At 49.7% G+C, this 17325-nt stretch overlaps 1 protein-coding gene across 5 annotated transcripts in view; it reads right to left on the bottom strand.

The window, feature by feature from the left end:
- Positions 1–17325, bottom strand: part of LOC100380299 (actinin alpha 1) — a 274936-nt gene that overhangs the window by 131890 nt on the left and 125721 nt on the right. For all 5 annotated transcript variants that reach the window (XM_045723306.2, XM_045723308.2, XM_045723307.2 and 2 more), the window contains 1 exon segment: positions 16737–16871. In XM_045723306.2, coding sequence (XP_045579262.1) covers positions 16737–16871 — 135 coding nt within the window.

Here is a 17325-nt window from a genome sequence, read left to right as displayed (position 1 = left end):
CCAGTACCAACTCTACCTGTTCTGTCCAGTACCAACTCTACCTGTTCTGTCCAGTACCAACTCTACCTGTTCTGTCCAGTACCAACTCTACCTGTTCTGTCTGTTCTGTCCAGTACCAACTCTACCTGTTCTGTCTGTTCTGTCCAGTACCAACTCTACCTGTTCTGTCTGTTCTGTCCCGTACCAAATCTACCTGTTCTGTCCAGTACCAACTCTACCTGTTCTGTCCACTACCAACTCTACCTGTTCTGTCCAGTACCAACTCTACCTGTTCTGTCCAGTACCAACTCTACCTGTTCTGTCTAGTACCAACTCTACCTGTTCTGTCCAGTACCAACTCTACCTGTTCTGTCCAGTACCAACTCTACCTGTTCTGTCCAGTACCAACTCTACCTGTTCTGTCCAGTACCAACTCTACCTGTTCTGTCTGTTCTGTCCAGCACCAACTCTACCTGTTCTGTCTGTTCTGTCCAGTACCAACTCTACCTGTTCTGTCTGTTCTGTCCAGTACCAACTCTACCTGTTCTGTCTGTTCTGTCCAGTACCAACTCTACCTGTTCTGTCTGTTCTGTCCCGTACCAAATCTACCTGTACTGTCCAGTACCAACTCTACCTGTTCTGTCCAGTACCAACTCTACCTGTTCTGTCCAGTACCAACTCTACCTGTTCTGTCCAGTACCAACTCTACCTGTTCTGTCCAGTACCAACTCTACCTGTTCTGTCCAGTACCAACTCTACCTGTTCTGTCCAGTACCAACCCTACCTGTTCTGTCCAGTACCAACCCTACCTGTTCTGTCCAGTACCAACTCTACCTGTTCTGTCCAGTACCAACTCTACCCGTTCTGTCCAGTACCAACTCTACCTGTTCTGTTCTGTCCAGTACCAACTCTACCTGTTATGTTCTGTCCAGTACCAACTCTACCTGCTCTGTTCTGTCCAGTACCAACTCTACCTGCTCTGTTCTGTCCAGTGCCAACTCTACCTGCTCTGTTCTGTCCAGTACCAACTCTACCTGCTCTGTTCTGTCCAGTACCAAATCTACCTGTTCTGTCCAGTACCAACTCTACCTGTTCTGTCCAGTACCAACTCTACCTGTTCTGTCCAGTACCAACTCTACCTGCTCTGTCCAGTACCAACTCTACCTGCTCTGTTCTGTCCAGTACCAACTCTACCTGCTCTGTTCTGTCCAGTACCAACTCTACCTGCTCTGTTCTGTCCAGTACCAACTCTACCTGCTCTGTTCTGTCCAGTACCAACTCTACCTGCTCTGTTCTGTCCAGTACCGACTCTACCTGCTCTGTTCTGTCCAGTACCGACTCTAGCTGCTCTGTTCTGTCCAGTACCGACTCTACCTGTTCTGTTCTGTCCAGTACCGACTCTACCTGCTCTGTATGTTCTGTCCAGTACCGACTCTACCTGTTCTGTCCAGTACCGACTCTACCTGTTCTGTCCAGTACCGACTCTACCTGTTCTGTCCAGTACCGACTCTACCTGTTCTGTCCAGTACCGACTCTACCTGTTCTGTCCAGTACCGACTCTACCTGTTCTGTCCAGTACCAACTCTACCTGTTCTGTCCAGTACCAACTCTACCTGTTCTGTCCAGTACCAACTCTACCTGTTCTGTCCAGTACCAACTCTACCTGTTCTGTCTGTTCTGTCCAGTACCAACTCTACCTGTTCTGTCTGTTCTGTCCGGCACCAACTCTACCTGTTCTGTCTGTTCTGTCCAGTACCAACTCTACCTGTTCTGTCTGTTCTGTCCAGTACCAACTCTACCTGTTCTGTCTGTTTTGTCCAGTACCAACTCTACCTGCTCTGTTTGTTCTTTGCCTATTACCTAATCTACCTGTTCAGTCCAGTACCAACTCTACCTGTTCTGCCTAGTACCAACTCTACCTGTTCTGTCCAGTACCAACTCTACCTGTTCTGTCCAGTACCAACTCTACCTGTTCTGTCCAGTACCAACTCTACCTGTTCTGTCCAGTACCAACTCTACCTGTTCTGTCCAGTACCAACTCTACCTGTTCTGTCCAGTACCAACTCTACCTGTTCTGTCCAGTACCAACCCTACCTGTTCTGTCCAGTACCAACCCTACCTGTTCTGTTCTGTCCAGTACCAACTCTACCTGTTCTGTTCTGTCCAGTACCAACTCTACCTGCTCTGTTCTGTCCAGTACCAACTCTACCTGCTCTGTTCTGTCCAGTACCAAATCTACCTGTTCTGTCCAGTACCAACTCTACCTGTTCTGTTCTGTCCAGTACCAACTCTACCTGCTCTGTTCTGTCCAGTACCAACTCTACCTGCTCTGTTCTGTCCAGTGCCAAATCTACCTGCTCTGTTCTGTCCAGTACCAACTCTACCTGTTCTGTCCAGTACCGACTCTACCTGTTCTGTCCAGTACCGACTCTACCTGTTCTGTCCAGTACCGACTCCACCTGCTCTGTTCTGTCCAGTACCGACTCTACCTGCTCTGTTCTGTCCAGTACCGACTCTACCTGCTCTGTTCTGTCCAGTACCGACTCTACCTGCTCTGTTCTGTCCAGTACCGACTCTAGCTGCTCTGTTCTGTCCAGTACCGACTCTACCTGCTCTGTATGTTCTGTCCAGTACCGACTCTACCTGTTCTGTCCAGTACCAACTCTACCTGTTCTGTCCAGTACCAACTCTACCTGTTCTGTCCAGTACCAACTCTACCTGTTCTGTCCAGTACCAACTCTACCTGTTCTGTTCAGTACCAACTCTACCTGTTCTGTCCAGTACCAACTCTACCTGTTCTGTCCAGTACCAACTCTACCTGTTCTGTCCAGTACCAACTCTACCTGTACTGTCCAGTACCAACCCTACCTGTTCTGTCCAGTACCAACCCTACCTGTTCTGTCCAGTACCAACTCTACCTGTTCTGTCCAGTACCAACTCTACCTGTTCTGTCCAGTACCAACTCTACCTGTTCTGTTCTGTCCAGTACCGACTCTACCTGTTCTGTTCTGTCCAGTACCGACTCTACCTGCTCTGTTCTGTCCAGTACCGACTCTACCTGCTCTGTTCTGTCCAGTGCCGACTCTACCTGCTCTGTTCTGTCCAGTACCGACTCTACCTGCTCTGTTCTGTCCAGTACCGACTCTACCTGCTCTGTTCTGTCCAGTACCGACTCTACCTGCTCTGTTCTGTCCAGTACCGACTCTACCTGTTCTGTCCAGTACCGACTCTACCTGTTCTGTCCAGTACCGACTCTACCTGTTCTGTCCAGTACCGACTCTACCTGTTCTGTCCAGTACCGACTCTACCTGCTCTGTTCTGTCCAGTACCGACTCTACCTGCTCTGTTCTGTCCAGTACCGACTCTACCTGCTCTGTTCTGTCCAGTACCGACTCTAGCTGCTCTGTTCTGTCCAGTACCGACTCTACCTGCTCTGTTCTGTCCAGTACCGACTCTACCTGCTCTGTTCTGTCCAGTACCGACTCTACCTGCTCTGTATGTTCTGTCCAGTACCGACTCTACCTGCTCTGTATGTTCTGTCCAGTACCGACTCTACCTGCTCTGTTCTGTCCAGTACCGACTCTACCTGCTCTGTTCTGTCCAGTACCGACTCTACCTGTTCTGTCCAGTACCAACTCTACCTGTTCTGTCTGTTCTGTCCAGTACCAACTCTACCTGTTCTGTCTGTTCTGTCCAGTACCAACTCTACCTGTTCTGTCTGTTCTGTCCCGTACCAAATCTACCTGTTCTGTCCAGTACCAACTCTACCTGTTCTGTCCAGTACCAACTCTACCTGTTCTGTCCACTACCAACTCTACCTGTTCTGTCCAGTACCAACTCTACCTGTTCTGTCTGTTCTGTCCAGTACCAACTCTACCTGTTCTGTCTGTTCTGTCCAGTACCAACTCTACCTGTTCTGTCCAGTACCAACTCTACCTGTTCTGTCCACTACCAACTCTACCTGTTCTGTCCAGTACCAACTCTACCTGTTCTGTCCAGTACCAACTCTACCTGTTCTGTCCAGTACCAACTCTACCTGTTCTGTCCAGTACCAACTCTACCTGTTCTGTCCAGTACCAACTCTACCTGTTCTGTTCAGTACCAACTCTACCTGTTCTGTCCAGTACCAACTCTACCTGTTCTGTCCAGTACCAACTCTACCTGTTCTGTCCAGTACCAACTCTACCTGTACTGTCCAGTACCAACCCTACCTGTTCTGTCCAGTACCAACCCTACCTGTTCTGTCCAGTACCAACTCTACCTGTTCTGTCCAGTACCAACTCTACCTGTCTGCTGTCCAGTACCAACTCTACCTGTTCTGTTCTGTCCAGTACCAACTCTACCTGTTCTGTTCTGTCCAGTACCAACTCTACCTGCTCTGTTCTGTCCAGTACCAACTCTACCTGCTCTGTTCTGTCCAGTGCCAAATCTACCTGCTCTGTTCTGTCCAGTGCCAACTCTACCTGCTCTGTTCTGTCCAGTACCGACTCTACCTGCTCTGTTCTGTCCAGTACCGACTCTAACTGCTCTGTTCTGTCCAGTACCGACTCTACCTGCTCTGTTCTGTCCAGTACCGACTCTACCTGCTCTGTATGTTCTGTCCAGTACCGACTCTACCTGCTCTGTATGTTCTGTCCAGTACCGACTCTACCTGCTCTGTATGTTCTGTCCAGTACCGACTCTACCTGCTCTGTATGTTCTGTCCAGTACCGACTCTACCTGTTCTGTTCTGTCCAGTACCGACTCTACCTGTTCTGTCCAGTACCGACTCTACCTGTTCTGTCCAGTACCGACTCTACCTGTTCTGTCCAGTACCGACTCTACCTGTTCTGTCCAGTACCGACTCTACCTGTTCTGTCCAGTACCGACTCTACCTGTTCTGTCCAGTACCGACTCTACCTGTTCTGTCCAGTACCAACTCTACCTGTTCTGTCCAGTACCAACTCTACCTGTTCTGTCCAGTACCAACTCTACCTGTTCTGTCTGTTCTGTCCAGTACCAACTCTACCTGTTCTGTCTGTTCTGTCCAGTACCAACTCTACCTGTTCTGTCTGTTCTGTCCAGTACCAACTCTACCTGTTCTGTCTGTTCTGTCCCGTACCAACTCTACCTGTTCTGTCCACTACCAACTCTACCTGTTCTGTCCAGTACCAACTCTACCTGTTCTGTCCAGTACCAACTCTACCTGTTCTGTCTGTTCTGTCCAGCACCAACTCTACCTGTTCTGTCTGTTCTGTCCAGTACCAACTCTACCTGTTCTGTCTGTTCTGTCCAGTACCAACTCTACCTGTTCTGTCTGTTCTGTCCAGTACCAACTCTACCTGTTCTGTCTGTTCTGTCCCGTACCAAATCTACCTGTACTGTCCAGTACCAACTCTACCTGTTCTGTCCAGTACCAACTCTACCTGTTCTGTCCAGTACCAACTCTACCTGTTCTGTCCAGTACCAACTCTACCTGTTCTGTCCAGTACCAACTCTACCTGTTCTGTCCAGTACCAACTCTACCTGTTCTGTCCAGTACCAACCCTACCTGTTCTGTCCAGTACCAACCCTACCTGTTCTGTCCAGTACCAACTCTACCTGTTCTGTCCAGTACCAACTCTACCCGTTCTGTCCAGTACCAACTCTACCTGTTCTGTTCTGTCCAGTACCAACTCTACCTGTTATGTTCTGTCCAGTACCAACTCTACCTGCTCTGTTCTGTCCAGTACCAACTCTACCTGCTCTGTTCTGTCCAGTGCCAACTCTACCTGCTCTGTTCTGTCCAGTACCAACTCTACCTGCTCTGTTCTGTCCAGTACCAAATCTACCTGTTCTGTCCAGTACCAACTCTACCTGTTCTGTCCAGTACCAACTCTACCTGTTCTGTCCAGTACCAACTCTACCTGCTCTGTCCAGTACCAACTCTACCTGCTCTGTTCTGTCCAGTACCAACTCTACCTGCTCTGTTCTGTCCAGTACCAACTCTACCTGCTCTGTTCTGTCCAGTACCAACTCTACCTGCTCTGTTCTGTCCAGTACCAACTCTACCTGCTCTGTTCTGTCCAGTACCAACTCTACCTGCTCTGTTCTGTCCAGTACCGACTCTAGCTGCTCTGTTCTGTCCAGTACCGACTCTACCTGTTCTGTTCTGTCCAGTACCGACTCTACCTGCTCTGTATGTTCTGTCCAGTACCGACTCTACCTGTTCTGTCCAGTACCGACTCTACCTGTTCTGTCCAGTACCGACTCTACCTGTTCTGTCCAGTACCAACTCTACCTGTTCTGTCCAGTACCAACTCTACCTGTTCTGTCCAGTACCAACTCTACCTGTTCTGTCTGTTCTGTCCAGTACCAACTCTACCTGTTCTGTCTGTTCTGTCCGGCACCAACTCTACCTGTTCTGTCTGTTCTGTCCAGTACCAACTCTACCTGTTCTGTCTGTTCTGTCCAGTACCAACTCTACCTGCTCTGTTTGTTCTTTGCCTATTACCTAATCTACCTGTTCAGTCCAGTACCAACTCTACCTGTTCTGCCTAGTACCAACTCTACCTGTTCTGTCCAGTACCAACTCTACCTGTTCTGTCCAGTACCAACTCTACCTGTTCTGTCCAGTACCAACTCTACCTGTTCTGTCCAGTACCAACTCTACCTGTTCTGTCCAGTACCAACTCTACCTGTTCTGTCCAGTACCAACTCTACCTGTTCTGTCCAGTACCAACTCTACCTGTTCTGTCCAGTACCAACCCTACCTGTTCTGTCCAGTACCAACTCTACCTGTTCTGTCCAGTACCAACTCTACCTGTTCTGTCCAGTACCAACTCTACCTGTTCTGTCCAGTACCAACTCTACCTGTTCTGTTCTGTCCAGTACCAACTCTACCTGTTCTGTTCTGTCCAGTACCAACTCTACCTGTTCTGTTCTGTCCAGTACCAACTCTACCTGCTCTGTTCTGTCCAGTACCAAATCTACCTGTTCTGTCCAGTACCAACTCTACCTGTTCTGTTCTGTCCAGTACCAACTCTACCTGCTCTGTTCTGTCCAGTACCAACTCTACCTGCTCTGTTCTGTCCAGTGCCAAATCTACCTGCTCTGTTCTGTCCAGTGCCAACTCTACCTGCTCTGTTCTGTCCAGTACCAACTCTACCTGTTCTGTCCAGTACCAACTCTACCTGTTCTGTCCAGTACCAACTCTACCTGTTCTGTCCAGTACCGACTCTACCTGCTCTGTTCTGTCCAGTACCGACTCTACCTGCTCTGTTCTGTCCAGTACCGACTCTACCTGCTCTGTTCTGTCCAGTACCGACTCTACCTGCTCTGTTCTGTCCAGTACCGACTCTACCTGCTCTGTTCTGTCCAGTACCGACTCTAGCTGCTCTGTTCTGTCCAGTACCGACTCTACCTGCTCTGTATGTTCTGTCCAGTACCGACTCTACCTGTTCTGTCCAGTACCAACTCTACCTGTTCTGTCCAGTACCAACTCTACCTGTTCTGTCCAGTACCAACTCTACCTGTTCTGTCCAGTACCAACTCTACCTGTTCTGTTCAGTACCAACTCTACCTGTTCTGTCCAGTACCAACTCTACCTGTTCTGTCCAGTACCAACTCTACCTGTTCTGTCCAGTACCAACTCTACCTGTACTGTCCAGTACAAACCCTACCTGTTCTGTCCAGTACCAACCCTACCTGTTCTGTCCAGTACCAACTCTACCTGTTCTGTCCAGTACCAACTCTACCTGTTCTGTCCAGTACCAACTCTACCTGTTCTGTCCAGTACCAACTCTACCTGTTCTGTTCTGTCCAGTACCAACTCTACCTGCTCTGTTCTGTCCAGTGCCGACTCTACCTGCTCTGTTCTGTCCAGTGCCGACTCTACCTGCTCTGTTCTGTCCAGTACCGACTCTACCTGCTCTGTTCTGTCCAGTACCGACTCTACCTGCTCTGTTCTGTCCAGTACCGACTCTACCTGTTCTGTCCAGTACCGACTCTACCTGTTCTGTCCAGTACCGACTCTACCTGTCCAGTACCGACTCTACCTGTTCTGTCCAGTACCGACTCTACCTGCTCTGTCCAGTACTGACTCTACCTGCTCTGTTCTGTCCAGTACCGACTCTACCTGCTCTGTTCTGTCCAGTACCGACTCTACCTGCTCTGTTCTGTCCAGTACCGACTCTACCTGCTCTGTTCTGTCCAGTACCGACTCTACCTGCTCTGTTCTGTCCAGTACCGACTCTACCTGCTCTGTTCTGTCCAGTACCGACTCTACCTGCTCTGTTCTGTCCAGTACCGACTCTACCTGCTCTGTTCTGTCCAGTACCGACTCTACCTGCTCTGTTCTGTCCAGTACCGACTCTACCTGCTCTGTTCTGTCCAGTACCGACTCTACCTGCTCTGTTCTGTCCAGTACCGACTCTACCTGCTCTGTTCTGTCCAGTACCGACTCTACCTGCTCTGTATGTTCTGTCCAGTACCGACTCTACCTGCTCTGTATGTTCTGTCCAGTACCGACTCTACCTGCTCTGTTCTGTCCAGTACCGACTCTACCTGCTCTGTTCTGTCCAGTACCAACTCTACCTGTTCTGTCTGTTCTGTCCAGTACCAACTCTACCTGTTCTGTCTGTTCTGTCCAGTACCAACTCTACCTGTTCTGTCTGTTCTGTCCCGTACCAAATCTACCTGTTCTGTCCAGTACCAACTCTACCTGTTCTGTACTCTACCTGTTCTGTCCAGTACCAACTCTACCTGTTCTGTCCAGTACCAACTCTACCTGTTCTGTCCAGTACCAACTCCACCTGTTCTGTCCAGTACCAACTCTACCTGTTCTGTCTGTTCTGTCCAGCACCAACTCTACCTGTTCTGTCTGTTCTGTCCAGTACCAACTCTACCTGTTCTGTCTGTTCTGTCCCGTACCAAATCTACCTGTACTGTCCAGTACCAACTCTACCTGTTCTGTCCAGTACCAACTCTACCTGTTCTGTTCAGTACCAACTCTACCTGTTCTGTCCAGTACCAACTCTACCTGTTCTGTCCAGTACCAACTCTACCTGTTCTGTCCAGTACCAACTCTACCTGTTCTGTCCAGTACCAACTCTACCTGTACTGTCCAGTACCAACCCTACCTGTTCTGTCCAGTACCAACCCTACCTGTTCTGTCCAGTACCAACTCTACCTGTTCTGTCCAGTACCAACTCTACCTGTTCTGTCCAGTACCAACTCTACCTGTTCTGTCCAGTACCAACTCTACCTGTTCTGTTCTGTCCAGTACCAACTCTACCTGTTCTGTTCTGTCCAGTACCAACTCTACCTGTTCTGTTCTGTCCAGTGCCAAATCTACCTGCTCTGTTCTGTCCAGTGCCGACTCTACCTGCTCTGTTCTGTCCAGTACCGACTCTACCTGCTCTGTTCTGTCCAGTACCGACTCTACCTGCTCTGTTCTGTCCAGTACCGACTCTACCTGTTCTGTCCAGTACCGACTCTACCTGCTCTGTCCAGTACCGACTCTACCTGCTCTGTCCAGTACCGACTCTACCTGCTCTGTCCAGTACCGACTCTACCTGCTCTGTTCTGTCCAGTACCGACTCTACCTGCTCTGTTCTGTCCAGTACCGACTCTACCTGCTCTGTTCTGTCCAGTACCGACTCTACCTGCTCTGTTCTGTCCAGTACCGACTCTACCTGCTCTGTTCTGTCCAGTACCGACTCTACCTGCTCTGTTCTGTCCAGTACCGACTCTAGCTGCTCTGTTCTGTCCAGTACCGACTCTACCTGCTCTGTTCTGTCCAGTACCGACTCTACCTGCTCTGTTCTGTCCAGTACCGACTCTACCTGTTCTGTCCAGTACCGACTCTACCTGTTCTGTCCAGTACCGACTCTACCTGCTCTGTCCAGTACCGACTCTACCTGCTCTGTCCAGTACCGACTCTACCTGCTCTGTTCTGTCCAGTACCGACTCTACCTGCTCTGTTCTGTCCAGTACCGACTCTACCTGCTCTGTTCTGTCCAGTACCGACTCTACCTGCTCTGTTCTGTCCAGTACCGACTCTACCTGCTCTGTTCTGTCCAGTACCGACTCTAGCTGCTCTGTTCTGTCCAGTACCGACTCTACCTGCTCTGTTCTGTCCAGTACCGACTCTACCTGCTCTGTATGTTCTGTCCAGTACCGACTCTACCTGCTCTGTATGTTCTGTCCAGTACCGACTCTACCTGCTCTGTATGTTCTGTCCAGTACCGACTCTACCTGCTCTGTATGTTCTGTCCAGTACCGACTCTACCTGCTCTGTATGTTCTGTCCAGTACCGACTCTACCTGCTCTGTATGTTCTGTCCAGTACCGACTCTACCTGCTCTGTATGTTCTGTCCAGTACCGACTCTACCTGCTCTGTATGTTCTGTCCAGTACCGACTCTACCTGCTCTGTTCTGTCCAGTACCGACTCTACCTGTTCTGTCCAGTACCGACTCTACCTGTTCTGTCCAGTACCGACTCTACCTGTTCTGTCCAGTACCAACTCTACCTGTTCTGTCTGTTCTGTCCAGTACCAACTCTACCTGTTCTGTCTGTTCTGTCCAGTACCAACTCTACCTGTTCTGTCTGTTCTGTCCAGTACCAACTCTACCTGTTCTGTCTGTTCTGTCCCGTACCAAATCTACCTGTTCTGTCCAGTACCAACTCTACCTGTTCTGTCCACTACCAACTCTACCTGTTCTGTCCACTACCAACTCTACCTGTTCTGTCCAGTACCAACTCTACCTGTTCTGTCCAGTACCAACTCTACCTGTTCTGTCCAGTACCAACTCTACCTGTTCTGTCCAGTACCAACTCTACCTGTTCTGTCCAGTACCAACTCTACCTGTTCTGTCCAGTACCAACTCCACCTGTTCTGTCCAGTACCAACTCTACCTGTTCTGTCTGTTCTGTCCAGCACCAACTCTACCTGTTCTGTCTGTTCTGTCCAGTACCAACTCTACCTGTTCTGTCTGTTCTGTCCCGTACCAACTCTACCTGTTCTGTCTGTTCTGTCCCGTACCAAATCTACCTGTACTGTCCAGTACCAACTCTACCTGTTCTGTCCAGTACCAACTCTACCTGTTCTGTCCAGTACCAACTCTACCTGTTCTGTCCAGTACCAACTCTACCTGTTCTGTCCAGTACCAACTCTACCTGTTCTGTCCAGTACCAACCCTACCTGTTCTGTCCAGTACCAACCCTACCTGTTCTGTCCAGTACCAACTCTACCTGTTCTGTCCAGTACCAACTCTACCTGTTCTGTCCAGTACCAACTCTACCCGTTCTGTCCAGTACCAACTCTACCTGTTCTGTTCTGTCCAGTACCAACTCTACCTGTTATGTTCTGTCCAGTACCAACTCTACCTGCTCTGTTCTGTCCAGTACCAACTCTACCTGCTCTGTTCTGTCCAGTGCCAACTCTACCTGCTCTGTTCTGTCCAGTACCAACTCTACCTGCTCTGTTCTGTCCAGTACCAAATCTACCTGTTCTGTCCAGTACCGACTCTACCTGTTCTGTCCAGTACCGACTCTACCTGTTCTGTCCAGTACCGACTCTACCTGCTCTGTTCTGTCCAGTACCGACTCTACCTGCTCTGTTCTGTCCAGTACCGACTCTACCTGCTCTGTTCTGTCCAGTACCGACTCTACCTGCTCTGTTCTGTCCAGTACCGACTCTACCTGCTCTGTTCTGTCCAGTACCAACTCTACCTGCTCTGTTCTGTCCAGTACCGACTCTACCTGCTCTGTTCTGTCCAGTACCGACTCTACCTGCTCTGTTCTGTCCAGTACCGACTCTAGCTGCTCTGTTCTGTCCAGTACCGACTCTACCTGTTCTGTTCTGTCCAGTACCGACTCTACCTGCTCTGTATGTTCTGTCCAGTACCGACTCTACCTGTTCTGTCCAGTACCGACTCTACCTGTTCTGTCCAGTACCGACTCTACCTGTTCTGTCCAGTACCAACTCTACCTGTTCTGTCTGTTCTGTCCAGCACCAACTCTACCTGTTCTGTCTGTTCTGTCCAGTACCAACTCTACCTGTTCTGTCTGTTCTGTCCAGTACCAACTCTACCTGTTCTGTCTGTTTTGTCCAGTACCAACTCTACCTGCTCTGTTTGTTCTTTGCCTATTACCTAATCTACCTGTTCAGTCCAGTACCAACTCTACCTGTTCTGCCTAGTACCAACTCTACCTGTTCTGTCCAGTACCAACTCTACCTGTTCTGTCCAGTACCAACTCTACCTGTTCTGTCCAGTACCAACTCTACCTGTTCTGTCCAGTACCAACTCTACCTGTTCTGTCCAGTACCAACTCTACCTGTTCTGTCCAGTACCAACTCTACCTGTTCTGTCCAGTACCAACTCTACCTGTTCTGTCCAGTACCAACTCTACCTGTTCTGTCCAGTACCAACTCTACCTGTTCTGTCCAGTACCAACCCTACCTGTTCTGTCCAGTACCAACCCTACCTGTTCTGTCCAGTACCAACTCTACCTGTTCTGTCCAGTACCAACTCTACCTGTTCTGTCCAGTACCAACTCTACCTGTTCTGTCCAGTACCAACTCTACCTGTTCTGTTCTGTCCAGTACCAACTCTACCTGTTCTGTTCTGTCCAGTACCAACTCTACCTGTTCTGTTCTGTCCAGTACCAACTCTACCTGTTCTGTTCTGTCCAGTACCAACTCTACCTGCTCTGTTCTGTCCAGTACCAAATCTACCTGCTCTGTTCTGTCCAGTACCAACTCTACCTGTTCTGTCCAGTACCAACTCTACCTGTTCTGTCCAGTACCAACTCTACCTGTTCTGTCCAGTACCAACTCTACCTGTTCTGTCCAGTACCAACTCTACCTGTTCTGTCCAGTACCAACTCTACCTGTTCTGTTCTGTCCAGTACCAACTCTACCTGTTCTGTCCAGTACCAACTCTACCTGTTCTGTCCAGTACCAACTCTACCTGTTCTGTCTGTTCTGTCCAGTACCAACTCTACCTGTTCTGTCTGTTCTGTCCAGCACCAACTCTACCTGTTCTGTCTGTTCTGTCCAGTACCAACTCTACCTGTTCTGTCCAGTACCAACTCTACCTGTTCTGTCCAGTACCAACTCTACCTGTTCTGTCCAGTACCAACTCTACCTGTTCTGTCCAGTACCAACTCTACCTGTTCTGTCCAGTACCAACTCTACCTGTTCTGTCCAGTACCAACTCTACCTGTTCTGTCCAGTACCAACTCTACCTGTTCTGTCTGTTCTGTCCAGCACCAACTCTACCTGTTCTGTCTGTTCTGTCCAGCACCAACTCTACCTGTTCTGTCTGTTCTGTCCAGTACCAACTCTACCTGTTCTGTCTGTTCTGTCCCGTACCAAATCTACCTGTTCTGTCCCGTACCAACTCTACCTGTTCTGTCCAGTACCAACTCTACCTGTTCTGTCCAGTACCAACTCTACCTGTTCTGTCCAGTACCAACTCTACCTGTTCCGTCCAGTACCAACTCTACCAGTTCTGTCCAGTACCAACTCTACCTGTTCTGTCCAGTACCAACTCTACCTGTTCTGTCCAGTACCAACTCTACCCATTCTGTCCAGTACCAACTCTACCTGTTCTGTTCTGTCCAGTACCAACTCTACCTGTTATGTTCTGTCCAGTACCAACTCTACCTGCTCTGTTCTGTCCAGTACCAACTCTACCTGCTCTGTTCTGTCCAGTGCCAACTCTACCTGCTCTGTTCTGTCCAGTACCAACTCTACCTGCTCTGTTCTGTCCAGTACCAAATCTACCTGTTCTGTCCAGTACCAACTCTACCTGTTCTGTCCAGTACCAACTCTACCTGTTCTGTCCAGTACCAACTCTACCTGTTCTGTCCAGTACCAACTCTACCTGTTCTGTCCAGTACCAACTCTACCTGTTCTGTTCTGTCCAGTACCAACTCTACCTGTTCTGTCCAGTACCAACTCTACCTGTTCTGTCCAGTACCAACTCTACCTGTTCTGTCTGTTCTGTCCAGTACCAACTCTACCTGTTCTGTCTGTTCTGTCCAGCACCAACTCTACCTGTTCTGTCTGTTCTGTCCAGTACCAACTCTACCTGTTCTGTCCAGTACCAACTCTACCTGTTCTGTCCAGTACCAACTCTACCTGTTCTGTCCAGTACCAACTCTACCTGTTCTGTCCAGTACCAACTCTACCTGTTCTGTCCAGTACCAACTCTACCTGTTCTGTCCAGTACCAACTCTACCTGTTCTGTCTGTTCTGTCCAGCACCAACTCTACCTGTTCTGTCTGTTCTGTCCAGCACCAACTCTACCTGTTCTGTCTGTTCTGTCCAGTACCAACTCTACCTGTTCTGTCTGTTCTGTCCCGTACCAAATCTACCTGTTCTGTCCCGTACCAACTCTACCTGTTCTGTCCAGTACCAACTCTACCTGTTCTGTCCAGTACCAACTCTACCTGTTCTGTCCAGTACCAACTCTACCTGTTCTGTCCAGTACCAACTCTACCTGTTCTGTCCAGTACCAACTCTACCTGTTCCGTCCAGTACCAACTCTACCAGTTCTGTCCAGTACCAACTCTACCTGTTCTGTCCAGTACCAACTCTACCTGTTCTGTCCAGTACCAACTGTACCTGTTCTGTCCAGTACCAACCCTACCTGTTCTGTCCAGTACCAACTCTACCTGTTCTGTCCAGTACCAACTCTACCTGTTCTGTCCAGTACCAACTCTACCCATTCTGTCCAGTACCAACTCTACCTGTTCTGTTCTGTCCAGTACCAACTCTACCTGTTATGTTCTGTCCAGTACCAACTCTACCTGCTCTGTTCTGTCCAGTACCAACTCTACCTGCTCTGTTCTGTCCAGTGCCAACTCTACCTGCTCTGTTCTGTCCAGTACCAACTCTACCTGCTCTGTTCTGTCCAGTACCAAATCTACCTGTTCTGTCCAGTACCAACTCTACCTGTTCTGTCCAGTACCAACTCTACCTGTTCTGTCCAGTACCAACTCTACCTGTTCTGTCCAGTACCAACTCTACCTGCTCTGTTCTGTCCAGTACCAACTCTACCTGCTCTGTTCTGTCCAGTACCAACTCTACCTGCTCTGTTCTGTCCAGTACCAACTCTACCTGCTCTGTTCTGTCCAGTACCGACTCTACCTGCTCTGTTCTGTCCAGTACCAACTCTACCTGTTCTGTCCAGTACCAACTCTACCTGTTCTGTCCAGTACCAACTCTACCTGTTCTGTCCAGTACCAACTCTACCTGTTCTGTCCAGTACCAACTCTACCTGTTCTGTCTGTTCTGTCCAGCACCAACTCTACCTGTTCTGTCTGTTCTGTCCAGCACCAACTCTACCTGTTCTGTCTGTTCTGTCCAGTACCAACTCTACCTGTTCTGTCTGTTCTGTCCCGTACCAAATCTACCTGTTCTGTCCCGTACCAACTCTACCTGTTCTGTCCAGTACCAACTCTACCTGTTCTGTCCAGTACCAACTCTACCTGTTCCGTCCAGTACCAACTCTACCTGTTCCGTCCAGTACCAACTCTACCAGTTCCGTCCAGTACCAACTCTACCTGTTCTGTCCAGTACCAACTCTACCTGTTCTGTCCAGTACCAACCCTACCTGTTCTGTCCAGTACCAACCCTACCTGTTCTGTCCAGTACCAACTCTACCTGTTCTGTCCAGTACCAACTCTACCTGTTCTGTCCAGTACCAACTCTACCCATTCTGTCCAGTACCAACTCTACCTGTTCTGTTCTGTCCAGTACCAACTCTACCTGTTATGTTCTGTCCAGTACCAACTCTACCTGCTCTGTTCTGTCCAGTACCAACTCTACCTGCTCTGTTCTGTCCAGTACCAAATCTACCTGTTCTGTCCAGTACCAACTCTACCTGTTCTGTCCAGTACCAACTCTACCTGTTCTGTCCAGTACCAACTCTACCTGTTCTGTCCAGTACCAACTCTACCTGTTCTGTCCAGTACCAACTCTACCTGCTCTGTTCTGTCCAGTACCAACTCTACCTGCTCTGTTCTGTCCAGTACCAACTCTACCTGCTCTGTTCTGTCCAGTACCGACTCTACCTGCTCTGTTCTGTCCAGTACCGACTCTACCTGCTCTGTTCTGTCCAGTACCGACTCTACCTGCTCTGTTCTGTCCAGTACCGACTCTACCTGCTCTGTTCTGTCCAGTACCGACTCTACCTGTTCTGTTCTGTCCAGTACCGACTCTACCTGCTCTGTATGTTCTGTCCAGTACCGACTCTACCTGTTCTGTCCAGTACCGACTCTACCTGTTCTGTCCAGTACCAACTCTACCTGTTCTGTCCAGTACCAACTCTACCTGTTCTGTCCAGTACCAACTCTACCTGTTCTGTCCAGTACCAACTCTACCTGTTCTGTCCAGTACCAACTCTACCTGTTCTGTCTGTTCTGTCCAGTACCAACTCTACCTGTTCTGTCTGTTCTGTCCAGCACCAACTCTACCTGTTCTGTCTGTTCTGTCCAGTACCAACTCTACCTGTTCTGTCTGTTCTGTCCAGTACCAACTCTACCTGTTCTGTCTGTTCTGTCCAGTACCAACTCTACCTGTTCTGTTCTGTCCAGTACCAACTCTACCTGTTCTGTTCTGTCCAGTACCAACTCTACCTGCTCTGTCTGTTCTGTCCAGTACCGACTCTACCTGTTCTGTTATGTCCAGTACCAACTCTACCTGTTCTGTTCTGTCCAGTACCAACTCTACCTGTTCTGTTCTGTCCAGTACCAACTCTACCTGCTCTGTTCTGTGTAGACTCACCTCCATCTTGGTTTGTATCCAGGGCCCGATGACATTGGCTTGGTTGGCAAACTGCCTCCGCAGACGTTCGTTGTTCTGCTGGCGGGCGTGTTCCTCGATCAGGGCCTGGTCCCTCTGTGGCACCAGGTGTCTCACCTGGGGTGGAGGGGGGAGAGACAGGGGTAAGGGTTAGAGTCATTAAGGAAAGGGGTGTCTCACCTGGGGTGGAGGGGGAGAGACAGGGGTGGAGGCGGGAGAGACAGGGGTAGAGGCGGGAGAGACGGGGTAAGGGTTAGAGTCATTAAGGAATGGGGGGGGGGGGGGGGGGGGTCGGTCTCACCTGGGGTGGTGGGGGGAGAGACAGGGGTGGAGGGGGGGAGAGACAGGGGTGGAGGGAGGTGAGACAGGGGTGGTGGGGGAGAGACAGGGGTAAGGGTTAGAGTCATTAAGGAAAGGGGAATGCCCAGGGGCACTGGATAGACACTGTTAGCACATTTGAGACAATTCCCATCTGTCCTAAAGTACAAATTAGTCCTTCCTGGGACAAGGTAGAACAAATGGCACTGGAGACTAGATGAGACAGATAAGGTTTACAATATCACAGGTATGC

Source organism: Salmo salar, chromosome 09, assembly GCF_965601325.2.
Source record: "Salmo salar chromosome 09, fSalSal1, whole genome shotgun sequence".
Lineage (NCBI taxonomy): Eukaryota > Metazoa > Chordata > Actinopteri > Salmoniformes > Salmonidae > Salmo > Salmo salar.
This window is presented reverse-complemented; position numbering and strand designations above follow the sequence as displayed.